The sequence below is a fragment of the Rhinopithecus bieti genome, unplaced genomic scaffold, assembly GCF_001698545.2.
Source record: "Rhinopithecus bieti isolate Rb0 unplaced genomic scaffold, ASM169854v2 scaffold_5626, whole genome shotgun sequence".
Lineage (NCBI taxonomy): Eukaryota > Metazoa > Chordata > Mammalia > Primates > Cercopithecidae > Rhinopithecus > Rhinopithecus bieti.
Window position 1 is genome coordinate 5982600 of NW_016805666.1, and position 15122 is coordinate 5997721.

Consider the following 15122-nt stretch of genomic DNA (forward strand, 5'->3'; position numbering starts at 1 on the left):
AGTCAGCACTGATGTCTCCTGTTAAGACTTTCCAGGCCACTTCCTTCCATAAGGGTACATTTTGATATTATTAACTTAAATCTCCTACATATTATTCCCATTTTGTGGATGAGGAACTCTGGTTTCAAAGTGTTAAACTAATTGCCCAAGTTTATCCAGCTGGCAAGTGGAGATACCCATAAGAATAGCCATGACTGTCTGTCCCTAAAATCAAATGGACTATTTATAACACTATCCTGCTTCCTCAGGTATGGGAAACAATCCCTGGTGCATACTATAGAAACAATAAAAGCGATGTTTTCTGCTCATACCTCAGTAGCAAGGAGCAAGAAGTTCTCTTTAGGATATTTGTAAAAATTCAATTGTAACACTGTGGAGTGGGCTTAATAATGCTGTACAGACATAGTTGGACAAAGGTACGTGTTCCACATTCGGTCTCAATGTCAAGGGAAGCAGATGTACCAAGTGCGACCTCACTAGATCTTGGCTGGATGCCTGTTCAGTACTACTCTATCTAGGCTGCTGAATAATACATGAAAATGTACATCCACATAAAGACACACACATCCTACACACCTCAAACTTCTCAAATCAGATATATGAAATAGGCAACCGGGCTATTTAAAATCTTTAAAATTATTGTACAATGGTTTACTATCTCTAAAAAAAGTTATAATTTATATTTCAAATACATCAAACACATTGAAAAATCCTTGCAAGTTCACTGTTTAGCCTGTCTAAAGTAAACTACCGTAATGTTTTAGACTAAACCACGTAGCCTTCTTAATGCCTTTTAAAAGTGTTGTCAGAAGAATGCAGAGGTATGATTTAAGAGATTATTATGCACTGGGAAATATTAACCAGGAAAAATAAATTTGAGATACAGTGTAAACTGGGTGAAGGTATTAACATTGGAACTAACCTTGCTGAATTCAAATCCTGGATCTATTGTTTAATATCTGTATGGCCATGGACTAATTATTTAACCTTCCTGTGCCTCAGTTTACTCATCTTCAAAATAGAAATGATTATAGTACCTTTTATAGGGTTATTACAAGACTTAACTGAGTATACTTTTGAAATTTTTCATACCTGTACTAGACATTTAGAAAGTGTTGAGCAAACAGTTATTATTATCTGGTATGTCCCCAAGTCATAGATTAAGAAATAATACTTAACACATATTATTTTATTTTCCAAATCCTTCATTCCAAATATGTAGTTCTTCTTTATCCTTCATGGTAGTATGCCCTGGAAAATGCTAATCCATATGAGTATACATTTATAATTTATACCTCATTTAGTCAGTGGCTAAAAATAGTGCTTAATCAAACCAGAGACATACAGGAAACTCTGCTGCAATTCATGAAGATTATGGACAAATCTATACAACCTTGCAATCAGTAACTTATGTTGAAGATGGAGCACAGGATACGGATACAGTAGAACTGAATTCTACTCACTCTACTTGGAGCAAATCAACTCTCACTTCAGAGCCTCAAAGTAAAGTAATGAATTTCAGGAATTGTAAAGTAATCTCTAATTCTCACTCATCAAAACTTTAATACCCTTTTCCACCACTTCAAGAAACCCTCTCTTTTTAGTTTCTTATTCTTAAAACACCTGAGTGTATATTTTCTTTTTCCTGCAACATATGTTTAAATTTATACTGCTGCCCTTACGAATAATCAAAACAATGACTCTCTCTCTTATGGGCAAATATACCATTTGCATATTTTAAGAAAATGATGTCTCCATAATTATCAACATGAATATACATATACATATATTCATGTGACACTTTGAGAATATATGTAACACTGTGAAAGTGTCTTCTTCTATTACTATTGCTATAGAATTCACTTTTCCAAACTAAGCACACTCAATTTTCTTCCTATTTTCATAATAGAAAATAATTTCCTTACTCATCCTTTGAATTATCTTAAATTATCTGTCATTCTCAAAACAAGATGCAGGCATGATCCAATTAGCATTCATTTTTCAAGCTGAGCATTGTCACACAAAGTCATATTCATTTTTGATGGGGTTGTTCTGTGAATTCACTTTCATTCATTTATTTAACAAATGCTGAATACCTAATATGTGCCAGGTATTCTTTTAGGTGCTGGAGACATAACAGCACAAAATGCACACAAAGCTCATTGCCTTCATGAAGATTACATTCTAATTAAGTCTTTCAGTTTCAATGGTATAATGATTATACTATTGCTACTATCTATGAACTTATAAATATCCACTATCAAGGCCTTACTCAATATTAAGAACTTATTACAGGCCAACACAGAGATAAAGCAGGCATTGTCAATGCCCTTAAGCAGTTCATAACCAAAAAGAAGTCAGCCAGTCATATACACAATAAATACATACAGATGAAACAGTATAAAATCATGAGATGTACAGTTTGTTCAGAGAAAAAGTAGAATGTACAGTTAAATCAGAAATAGGTTTCAAAGACAAAAGGCTTTTAGAGGATGGCATAATTAGTGGAAGAAATAACATAAGCAAGTATACGATAGAATGAAAAAATGTATGGTATATATAAGTAATATTTTAGTAGTAAGAAGACATAATAAAACAAGTAGGTATATTACATAGTGGTAAGGGTTCTAAAGATGAAAACAAAATTCAAGTAGCCAAAGGAGACTGAAATATTGAGGACAGGGACTGAGATGTATGTAGATTAACCAGAAAAGATCTTTTCGAGAAAAGGCTTCTCTTTTGAGTGGGGTATGAAGACCATGAGGGATTGAACTATTTAGATATTTGGAAGGACATTCCAGAAAGAGGGGAATAGCTGGTCCCAGTGCCTTCAGGCAAGAACTTGGTTGCTGGGTTTGAGAAACAGCAAGAAGGCCAGTGGAAAGAAAGAGGAGAGATAATATTTGAGGAGGGATGAAGGAGGCAATGGTTGAGATTATATAAAATGCTATTGGTCATAGGAAAAAGGTCTTGGCTTTAACCCCAAATGATATGCGATGAAAGGTATTGAGCAAAGAAGTGAGTTTATTTCATTTTATCTTTTAACTGGGTCACTCTGGCTGCTGTATAGAAAATAGGCTGGCGGGGGGAGGCTTGAAGTAAAGAGACCAGTTAGAGAGTTATTGCAAGAGTCTATACAAACAGGATAGTAGCTTAGACTAGGGAGTGGCAACGGGGGTATTGAGAATTGCTTGAAATCTGTGTACATATACATTGAAAGTCGTGGTGAATCCACTACTGTGTTCCAATTCAAGGCAAAAACGATTGTACTATTTGCTTTTACAGTTTTGCCTTCTTTTGTAATGTGTTTAAAATAAAAGTTTCCCATTTTCAAAGGTGAAAACAAAATCATTGTCAAGGCTTGAAAATTTCAAATCTATCAGAGATATTGGATATTATCTTTTCTAAACACCTCATTTTACAGACTAGAAAACAAAGGATTCATTCCTCAGAGGAGAAATGATGGGGGGAAGTAAACCAAGGAACAGAAAGTTTGTGGGACTTAAATAAGTTCACTCAGCTATTTAGAGAAAGAACCTGGACTGGAAACCAGGCTGTCTGACTCACAGCCCAAGCCACTTTGTCTTAAAGTTGGTGATATTTAAGGGGGTTGTACTGTTCCTTTAAAGTTGTGTTCTGTTATTTTGATTTAACAAACATTGAGTGAAAGCCACAGGTATCTCAGACTGAAAAGTCTTCAGGGCCTAGGCAGGTAGGAAGAAAATGTGGAAAAAAAGTAGATGCATCTGTTGCTTACATACAATCATTCCTGCTTCCCAAGCATGCCAGCTAAATGAAACACATTTGCAGCTCTTCGGATTTTGGAAAATCTCCATCGCTTGGCTAGGCAGAAGGGCAAATAAGGAAGTCATACTCTAATAGGGAAAACACAAAAGCAGATAAGGAATTGCTGTATATAATGTGACTTGTGCAGCTGTAAACATGCATAAGCCTCAAATACAGTAGAGTGAAGTGAGTGAGCGTGGGGTTTTGTATGGGGTGACAGCTGAGACAAGATGGCTAAAGAAGACCTCACGTGGACGAAAGAAACAGGAGTTGAGGAGGGTTTTGAAGGCTGAGAGTGGCTTGCCTTGTGGATAAGATTGGCAAAGACCTCACAAGCCAAAGAAATTTGCATATGTAAAAGCTCCAAGATGTACAAATCTGTGATACAGGCTTACCTATTTCACTACATATTTTTCATCTTTTTTTCTTTTTTTTGTAATTCTCCAAACTTATATTTGATCATATATCTGTCTAGAATTGAGCCTTGACTCTCTTCAAGTAATGAATCAAAATGTAGCAGATTTCACACATGTTTAAGATGGTAGAAAGTTTGAATTTCAGTGCCTACAGACCTCTGCTTTCCCTATTATATTAGGAGTCAGATCCCCATAGAAATAGGCTTCACAGTCCCAGAACACAGATTGCCTTCATTAGCAAATGTGAGCACTTCAAATCCTGGGGGTAGGGGAAAGATGCCAGTTGTACTTGCTGCAGTGCATCAGAATAATCTGGACGGCTTGTCAAAACACAGACTGCTGGGCCCCAGCCTCACAGTTTCTGATTCAGCATGTCTGAAGTGATGCTGGAAAATGTGTATTTCTAACAAGTTCCCAGATACATAGATGCTGCTGGTCTAGGGACTAGACATTTTATGAATCACTGACTTACTCTTCAATACCCACCAGTGTAAACACCTTCAAATTCTTCCATATAACAAGAGCTGCCACTGCTAAGAACTGTATTTCTGTTAAAATGGTCACTGTGCATGAGCTCCTTGCAAATAAAGGGTCTCTCATCCCTACTGATGAAAACAATGACAGCAGATGACATTTATTAAGAATTACTGTGTTCTAGGTACCGCTTAAAGCACTTTTAAGGAATCAAACCATTTAATCTACACAACAGCCCTATGATCTAAATATTATTATTATTGTCATTTAACAAATGAGGAAATTTAACACAGAGAGGGGTTAAATAACTCATTCAAAGGCAAAGAACCTCAAGTCAGATTACTGGGACCCAAATTCTGGTTCTAGCATTTATGTGTTCAACTCTCTAGATCTTTACACACTTTGAGACTATCACACAGGGATTTGCAAACTGATGATTTCCTGCCTGCCGGTAACATATCTTTCAGAACAAAGGGTATTTAGGGAAACAAAGGGTATTTAGTTGTCAATCAGTTTTTCTGAACATACCTTTACTTCTATATCAGAAGTTAATAAAAGACTATCAAAATCTTAGCGATTCTTGGCTCCTCTAATTTTGTACTATCTGAATTTGTATAAGTCTGAGAAAGTTTTTGTGACTTGCTCAAGGCCAAAGCACCAGTTATCACACAGAGCCAAAAACAGATCAAAGACAACCTCCGTCATCAGCTCTTTCTAACAATACATTTGGTTAAGCAGCCCCAATAAGATTTTTAAGTACTATGTATTCTGCCTAGAAATATACCCATAAAAAGTCATAGAGTAAATAGGAAAGAATATAATTCAAATGACTCATGTTTTGCTTTACTGACCAGGAAGATACATGGGAGTAGAAGTCTTATGATCAAAAATGTATATAAGATCAAGAAGAAAGTGAAGAGTCGAGGCTAAAAAGTCTGCAGCAGTTATCCCCTTATGATTTTATGTAAGGGGATAAGTCATTCAAGAAAATAATTAGTGTTTGCCCAAATTTTCCACAAATATTATTTGGAGGCACTATCTTTAAAATTAAAACATAGTCAATGAAAACAAATTTCTAACAAATTTAGAACATCTGTTTAACTTTTTGTAGTACCTGCATGCCCTTGTAATAACAAATATAAGATTTCCTTCATAATTTTCCTCAACTAACCATCTGGATCATACTTCTGTTGATAGTTTAGCAATAAAAGCTTCTGCTGACTCTGGCTGTGTCTATATACTTGTGACTGGTGGTATCAAAACATCATATGTTGGTATTGTATAGAAAACGTAACTAAATGACTAAACTTTTACATTTCCGATTGGTTTTCTGAAAATCAGACACAGAACATTTTGAAATGTTTGTTGATGCTAAACTCATAGCGAATTTAACACATTCATAAAATCTAAAGAAAGTATATTTATATTCATAATTGATAAGAACATAAAGTATTAGAAGTCTAGACTGAGAGAATCTTAATAATTTCCAGATTAACTGAATAGTAAATATAAGAAAAAAAAGAATACATTCTAAAACACAGAACATAGGGAGACTTTTTTAAAAATAATTTTGGATAAATAAAGATTTCTTTAAATTGGAACAAAAGCTGAGGCAGGAAACACATTTAAAATAAAACCAAAAAAGAATAGAAAGGCATGGCAAAAAATCAAAGGCAAACCAGGAATTGGAAAAAAAAAAAAAAAAAGGCAAATCAGCAACAAAACCTGAATTGGTTAACATACAGAATTTCGGGACATTTCATAGAATCAGATATAGACAGACAGTTCATAGAAAAGGAAGTACGATCACCCTTAAACAAGTGTTCAACCTAACTCATAATTTGAAAAAAATTAAAATTTACATTTTAAAGTAACAAAGAACCAAGTTTTGTGTTTGTTTGTTTGTTTATTTGTTTGTTTTTGGTTTTCAAGACAGAGTCTCGCTGTGTCACCCAGGCTGGAATACAGTGGGAAGATCTCTGCTCTTTGCAACCTCCGCCTATCTGGTTCAAGCAATTCTCATGCCTCAGCCTTCCGAGTAGCTGGAATTACAGGCATGCACCACCATGCCCGGCTAATTTTCTTGTATTTTAGTAGAGACAAGTTTTCACCATGTTGGCCATGGCTGGTCTAGAACTCCCAATGTCAGGTGACCCACCCACCTCTGCCTCCCAAAGTGCTGGGATTACAAGTGTCAGCCACTGTGACCAGCTAGAACCAAAAGTTTGATAACACATTTTGTTGACTAGATGATAAGGAAATAGACAATTTTAGAGTAAATTTGTACAATGGAAAGCAATTAGGTGATACCTTTCAAAATGAAGAAAGCACATACCCTTGACCCAGCAATTCTACTTCTAAGTAACCATCCTATAAATACATTTGTATATATTAAAAATGATTTATATAGGAGGATTTTCTTTATGGCATTGTTTGTATTAGCAAAATGCCTAATAGGAAATTAAGTATTAATTATCCATTTAAGTATGTATTAATATGAAAAAATCTTGCAGATATACATTTTAAGTTAAAAGAAGGTGCTGATCGATAGATCAATATAGTAGATAGATATAGACAGATAGCTGGATGGATAGATATTGTACATGCTGATAAGTGCATAGACTATATCAGGAAAATACCAAGAATGTGCCTAGGTGGCAATGGAGGGGTGCGAATGAAAATTGCTTTAGATTGCATCAATGACTTCCAGTGAATATCATAAACACACCTATGGTTGAACAAAGTTTGTTTTAATAATGCTCAGCAAGGAGGAAAAATACACACCAGAGTAGAACTGGGGTGTCTTGGGAAGAGGATTTAAGAAAAGATTTACAGGATTTGGATGTGTAGCAAGTGGTTTTAAGGAGGGCTCAAAGAAATGAGAATCTGCCCCAGATTGGATTCTCTAAGGATGTGGGTGTAATTCTATGGCTACTATCTTAGTAATTATTTTCTAGAAGGCAAGAACAGAGCAAGGTTAAAGCTGTGTTTGGTAAACAAGCAGCAGCCACTCACATAATCCAGGACAGAGACATATTTAGTCATTTTGTAGTTTAGGAAACATTTTTGGTTTTGTCGTGTTCAGACATGATTACAGGGTCTTGCTTTAATCTTGACCCTTCATGTCTCAGTGGCTTTGTCTAATTTCAAATGTTATGAAATTGTCTATATTCAACAGAAGGATACCAAGTCTTCTTGGGAGTGCCAAGCCACCTTCTGGCTGTCAGGGACTGTTTTGCTGCTTCTCAACTACACACGCTGATGTACCTTTACAATTTGGTGCCATACACTTATCTTATCTATTCAAAATAAGTTTTCAAAGAATATGAGGACTAAAGGAGACCTTAAAAGTCACTGAGTTCTGAAATCATGCCCTCCTACCACCACTCTGCTTCCTCCTCCCACACCAAGGGGGTTTTCTTGTAAACCTCTCCCTTTGCCTCAAGTGCCAGGACAGCATCTGCTTGAATATCTCCAGTCTCACCATTGTACTAGCTTGTCAGGCAGCCCATTCCACAGTCAAATGGCTCTCAATATTTTATTGTTCAGAGGTAAAGAGAACAATACCTTTGGTTATAATATCTTCATTGTTTTCTCCCTAGCATTTTTTGACCTCTTCAAATGTGTCTTGTCTTATGGTAACTCAGGAAACAAAATAATTAGCTTTTTAATTTTATGTAAAATATTCCTATTAATACCCTCCAAACTGCCATTGTCTTTTTTGTTCCAGTGTTCCAACACAGTTTTGTAATTTTTATCATTACATTTGCAGAGATTCTTATCTGTTACTGCCGACAAATCCATTTGTGTTTTGTACTCAATTACATATAATTAGTCTTTTCTTCATGAACAAAAGAACAGGTGTCTTTATCAATTCTGTGCAAGATGCTATGGTAAGGTTGGTTAGACCTAATGATGTCTAGTGAACCAAACAACACATTTCTGACAGATGCTCATAGTAACAAGATTCTTTTTTCAAACAATCAACTGCTTCTACTCCTACACACACAAAGTAGAGAAAGAAAAGACATTTTAACAACTTAGAGGCTTATAATTTTTCTATAAAAGAAATGAGTAGAATTTAAATCCTTCTTTGATATTTTTACTTCTAATCCCCACTCAGACAAAGTATATGTAAAATTATTTATTTTTATTTGATATTCTTCATTAAAATATGTGGGGAGAGGGTCAGAAGAAAGCACATTAGTTGAAAAACTGATAACATTTTAATAAAGGCTATAGCTCTCTGTAAATAATATTCACAAGTGTTAATTTTCTGACGTTGATCATTATGTTGTTATGTAAAATGATACCATTAGGAGAAGCTGGATAAAAAGTATAAAGGAATTCACTTTTATTACTTTGTAATTTTTCTGAAATCTTAAATGATTTTTTCAGTTAAAAAATACGTGGGGCCGGTCGCAGTGACCCACGCCTGTAATTCCAGCACTTTGGGAGGCCAAGGCAGGTGGATCACGAGGTCAGGAGATCAAGACCATCCTGGGCAACATGGTGAAACCCCATCTCTACTAAAATACAAAATTAGCTGGGCGTGGTGGCACGTGCCTGTAATCCCAGCTACTTGGGAGGCTGAGGCAGGAGAATCGCTTGAACCAGGGAGTCAGAGGTTGCAGTGAGCCGAGATCACGCCACTATACTCCAGCCTGGTGACAGAGTGAGATTCCGTCTCAAAAAAGTAAAATGTGGATAACAGTATTTTAGCCAGTGACCTACAGAAACTTTTGTACATATTGACAGAGACATTCATGCACCTAGTCATTCATTCACTCACTTTGTATTGAGTGCTTACTATGTGTTACAGACTATTCATTCTAGGTTCTAATAGTGCATGAGGCATCAGTCAAAATCTTTTCACTCACGGAACATGCATTCTTCTGGGAAAGAAGATCAAAAATAAATAAACAGCAATAATACATATTTCAGAAAGTGGGATATGAAAATAGAGAGTTCCAAGGTGAGAAGTGTAATTTTTAGAGGACTGTTAAAGAAGGCATCTTCAACATCTATAAGATAGATCTTAGCAGCACTATTGGTAATGGCCTTAAAATAGAAACAATAATTATACACAAAAAGGAAAAGGAATAAATATGTTTGTATACATTCATACAGTGGAATATTTTACAAAAATGAAAGAAATAAAACAAATAAATATATTACCATAGACAAACCTCGCAACCATAATGTTGGGGATTAAAGTACATAAAACATATTTATGATAATGTTCTAACTTACAAAATATTTTAAAATATGCAAAACAATGTTACGAATTAAAATGTTTTATTAAATTGCATATATATGAGATATACAAAATTCCAGGGAGTTATTATATCTGGTAATGAAGGAAAGCAAGATTCCATCAGGGATATCACAACAAGGAGGTTAAACTATATCGATATTTTAATTAATTTTAAAAGCTAGTAGTAGGTATCCAGATAAACTTGTATTAATCTTTATATTTTGCACACCTAAATGATTTTAAAAACAATTGATTAAAAAGTGTGTGTGGTAGTTTATCTTGATAAAATATTAGTTTAAATCTGTGAATTCAGAGAATTTTTTAAAGTACGTATTTGACACAATGCATGCCCTTTGGTGTGTGTGTATGTGTGTTTGTGTGTGGTAGGCATAATGACATTATGCTAAGATATATATATATATATATATTATATATATATATATAGGCATGAAGGGAGGTACAAATGTACACGTGGGTGTAGATTTACACTAGCAGTTAACCCAGCATCAACAAAGCAAGCACTGTCAATCATTTTCCTAGAAAGAATACAGGAAGGATTTGTCCTAGCTTGACCCCAAACCTGCACTTTCACACTCTTCTGTCTTTGCCCCATGATAAATGTCATGCATTTGCAAGATAGTTGGCTGGGTAAAGATAGCATTTTGTAGATTGAATATGGCTAATTGTCTTACTTAGGGATTGATTCTATCTTCATCAATTTATAATTTTTCAATTTTTTTTAAAGTTAGATGGATGGTGCTGACAGAGATGTTGATATATCATCACCATCTCCAGCCATCACATTTTATAGAAATAAAACCTGAGAACTAGTAATATCTTGGAGTTAGTGCAGATAAGTGACACAACTAAGTGGTTCCCTGGTTCTTGCATCTATATTTGTAGCCTCACTAAATCGACATTTAATGACAGATGCAATAAATGACAATACACGGAGAGAAAACTATCCTGATTCTTCTACACTGAGCTGAAAGCTTTAATCATTTAAAGAATGCTTTCACAAAAACACACTACCAATGCAAACCAAAATAAGTCAATCAACAACTTAGCAAAAAATCTGAAAGCAAGAAAACTGAAATGAAATTCTTTATAATAAGACCTTTTATCTATTGTAAATTATATTCTAAATGTGTGATATTAACTGAACAAAGAATAACTTAGAAAGGGTGGACAAGATCATTTTCATTCTTTAGGAACTTTAAATTTTTCCTCAAATATTTCTTAATAATTTAAAAGACATTTCACTATAAAATATCTAGCTTCCGATATTAGTTTACGCAGTTTAGTAGATTATCAGCCTGATCACAAAATTACATCCATCAGAATCACAACTTGTTTGGACAGATATCAATGAGTATTTACTGTGTGCTCAACACTAAAGATCTAGCAACGAAGACAGAGAAACATTAGGAAACAATATGGCATCATACATAATTTTAGAATGACACGAATTTGCCCTCAGGTATCTGTATATGATTATGCAAAATTTGAAAGACATGACAGCTATCAATCTTGCCTCTGGAGCTTGTATTTGAAATTTTTCTAGACTGCAAATTCATTTTGTCATACCTTGATGATTGCATTTAATTTTAAACTTGTCAACTCTAAAGTTAGATCACTTAAAACTATATCCAGAGAAATTATTATTAATCTTTGAATGCTCGGCATTTTTATTTCCCCCCAAAAAATTTAAATTCCATTTCAGGTCTATCAGTCTTCATTATCTTCTTACTGTTATATATATTTATTACATGTGCCATAGGTAATCATGATATTTAAATATATTTTCCTTTTAAAATCAGCAATTTTGCCTTTAACATAAAATAACATATATGTATGTTATATATATATATAACACACACACACACACACATATATACACACACACACACATGTATTCAGTATTTAGTAATTTTTGTCTGTCAGAAATTGTGTTCTGAGAAATACATAACTTGTTCATTATTGAACTATAACTTGTTCATCTCTTGGTTCTGGGATTTAAATACCATCTTGTGTTGGAAGATGTGCTTGATTGTTCCTAGGAGTGTTTATCATCATGCTGCCTTAAAACACCGTGATGGGAGTATATTCTTTCCCACTGACCAAAGGAAATACCTTTAAGCCTCTTTCTTACCTTCTCTTACCTGCATCACCTCCCTCCTATACTGTGTCTTTGCTGCAGGAAATCATAACAAGAAGGATAAAGGAAAAGATACTAGCTTATTAATAGTTAAATAGTTTGAAAGGCATAGTTTGTAAGGCAGCTTAGCAATGCTTTAAGTATAGCATACACTGGGCCCTACATTTGATTTGTAACCAGATTGTAAGAAGCTGATGTTTCTTACTGTAGTCGCTGTTTTCGTCCTTGGTCCCATCAATGGTGCCATCTGGGTGCATCTGCAGGAAATATCCCTGCTGGCTGAATAACCTTGTCACAATCCCTTTCAGCTGGGGTTCTGCAAAACAAAATAATTATTCAAATTTTTATTTGGCTTATACAAATGCACACTTACAAATTGTTAAAAACATCCTGTAAGTAAATACGTAAATGCCAATAGCTTAAATATTGAATTATGTATTGGGCAGTTGGGTATTTCAGTAACGTATCTATGCTTTTTATTCCATCTAGAGGTAGAGCTTTAACACTTTTAACAGTAAACTAAATGCAAATAAATAAAAGCAAATTATGATTAGGAAAATACTGAGACATGCTAAAAAGTGAATTATTTTCCTCCTTTGTACATCTGGTGTCTGACTGCAAGGTTTCACCAATATTATAGTCCCATTCCAGAATTATTGTTTAGGCCAAATGCCTCTGTAATTTCTAAGTTTCTAGTAGTCATAACCAGGTTCATAAGATTTCTATTTCTGCAAGATGTCAGCTCTCCATCAGAAGCTCCTGGGTTTTGAATTTGTGATCAAGTTCAGCCAGAAAGAATAGTTTGGATGAGAAGAACCACAGGCAACAGCAAAACTTCCACGGCCATGAGATGTCACTGGGAAATATGTGGAAATGCAAATTTCACCTTCACTACATACTTCTTCAGAGAGGAGCCTCAGTATTCCAAAGTTCATTGCTCCAGTACAAAAAAAAAAAAAAAAAAAAAAAAAAAAAAAAAAAAAAAATCAAGTCATACATATTTCTCTACGTATTTCAAACCAGAATTGCTCAACTTTTAAAAACCCTCTAAACACAAACACTTTCAAACTAACCTTTGTATAACACATTTGAATTTTTGTGCATCAGCTAATATAAATATTTAAAGCTTTCTCATTGCAGTGCTGGCTGCCAGCAACAATCTAATTTCCACCGCATCACCATTTTGTCTCTATTGTTGAGCAAAATGAATTATTCTAGGGCACTTATAGCCCTAATTATTTCATTAAAATGAGGAGAAAAGAAAATGCTGCTTCTAGAGATAAAATTGAGGCAAAGATGAAATCATGTGATTGCTGAAGTAGCAACATGATATCCTCAGAAGGACAATCGCTGAATTTAAGTGAGTCAACTTCATCCTTCATCCATCTATTCAACTAATCTATACCAAGAATGTCTTTTTTCTGCCCAGCAACATGGCAGGCACTGTGTGTTACACTGAATGCATTTATTGATGTTTAGGTCTAAAAGAGAATTCTAGTTAAACATTTAATGTGATTAATTCTTTGAGAATTGGCCTACACCCTGTAACAAGTGTCTGTCGTTGGGACTTTTGCACATGTGACTTGATCACATTCACATTATTTGGGAATATGGGGCAATGCCTCTATCAACACGTCTTTTTCACAGCAGTCCTAAGAAGCAAAAGACATGTCAAAGAAATTGGGAATGAGGAAGCAGGCTGATGAGCAAAGAACTGAACTGGAAATTAGGCATTCCAATTAATAGGTAGGTATTGTCTTTATGAGTTAAATAAATTCAATTTTTTAAATTTGTGAACTTCAATGTCCTCATCAACAAAAATCTTGAAGTTAAACTGAATGATTGTTTGTTCCTTCATGTGAGTCTCTATTCACTCTGAGCACAGTAGAATCCTCTGCCTTGAATGCTGGCAGAAATAGAAGAAAGGATTTGTCTTCAATGCACTTCCTCCATAGGCTCATCTAATCCCACAACTATGGACAAGTTGGGGAAACACATGGCTAGCTAACGCTGCAAACAACTCTCTCTTTTTTTTTGAAAAAAAAAAATTATATTTTAAGTTCTAGGATATATGAGCGCAATGTACAGGTTTGTTACATATGTATACATGTGCCATGTTGGTGTGCTGCACCCATTAACTCATCATTTACATTAGGTATATCTGCTAATGCTATCCCTCCCCCCTCCCCCCACCCCACGACAGGCCCCGGTGTGTGATGTTCCCCTTCCTGTGTCCAAGTGATCTCATTGCTCAATTCCCACGTATGAGTGAGAACATGCAGTGTTTGGTTTTCTGTCCTTGTGACAGTTGCCGCGAACAGCTCTCTGTGTGCCTCTGCCTTTGGCTGCCTGGCTGACACGCAGCTTCTGACGTGGTAGACTCACCTATAGATTTGAACCTCAAATGCTGTGTGGCCCTGAGCAACTCATCTAACTAACATCTGAGTTTCAAGTTTTTGTACCTATAGAGTAAGATTTTTAAAAAGTGCTACTCTATAATCTTTGCAAATTTCAAATGAATAATGACAAAGTATGAACTAGAAAACCCATAAAATATACATCCTGATTAAAGTCTAATGTTTCAACTATGAAAATCAAGGACACGGTATAAGGGAGGTAAAAGAAGCATTCTGAGAAAAGAATATGTCTCCAGCTTCTGCTTTAGTAAAATATTAACTGAGTTTGTAAAGCCACTAAAGTAAACATTGGGCTAAAAGTACAGGATAGAAAACGATAGAAGGGCCGGGCGCGGTGGCTCAAGCCTGTAATCCCAGCACTTTGGGAGGCCGAGACGGGTGGATCATGAGGTCAGGAGATCGAGACCATCCTGGCTAATACGGTGAAACCCCGTCTCTACTAAAAAATACAAAAAACTAGCCAGGCGACGAGGCGGGCGCCTGTAGTCCCAGCTACTCGGGAGGCTGAGACAGGAGAATGGCGTGAACCCGGGAGGCGGAGCTTGCAGTGAGCTGAGAGCGGGCCACTGCACTCCAGCCTGGGCGGCAGAGCAAGACTCCGTCTCAAAAAAAAA

General features: G+C 35.4%; 1 protein-coding gene across 4 annotated transcripts in view; it reads right to left on the bottom strand.

The window, feature by feature from the left end:
* The window catches only part of FGF12 (fibroblast growth factor 12), a 603053-nt gene that overhangs the window by 204402 nt on the left and 383529 nt on the right, over nt 1–15122 (bottom strand). For all 4 annotated transcript variants that reach the window (XM_017873445.1, XM_017873442.1, XM_017873444.1 and 1 more), the window contains one exon: nt 12297–12407. In XM_017873445.1, coding sequence (XP_017728934.1) covers nt 12297–12407 — 111 coding nt within the window. The remainder of the gene's footprint in view (nt 1–12296; nt 12408–15122) is intronic.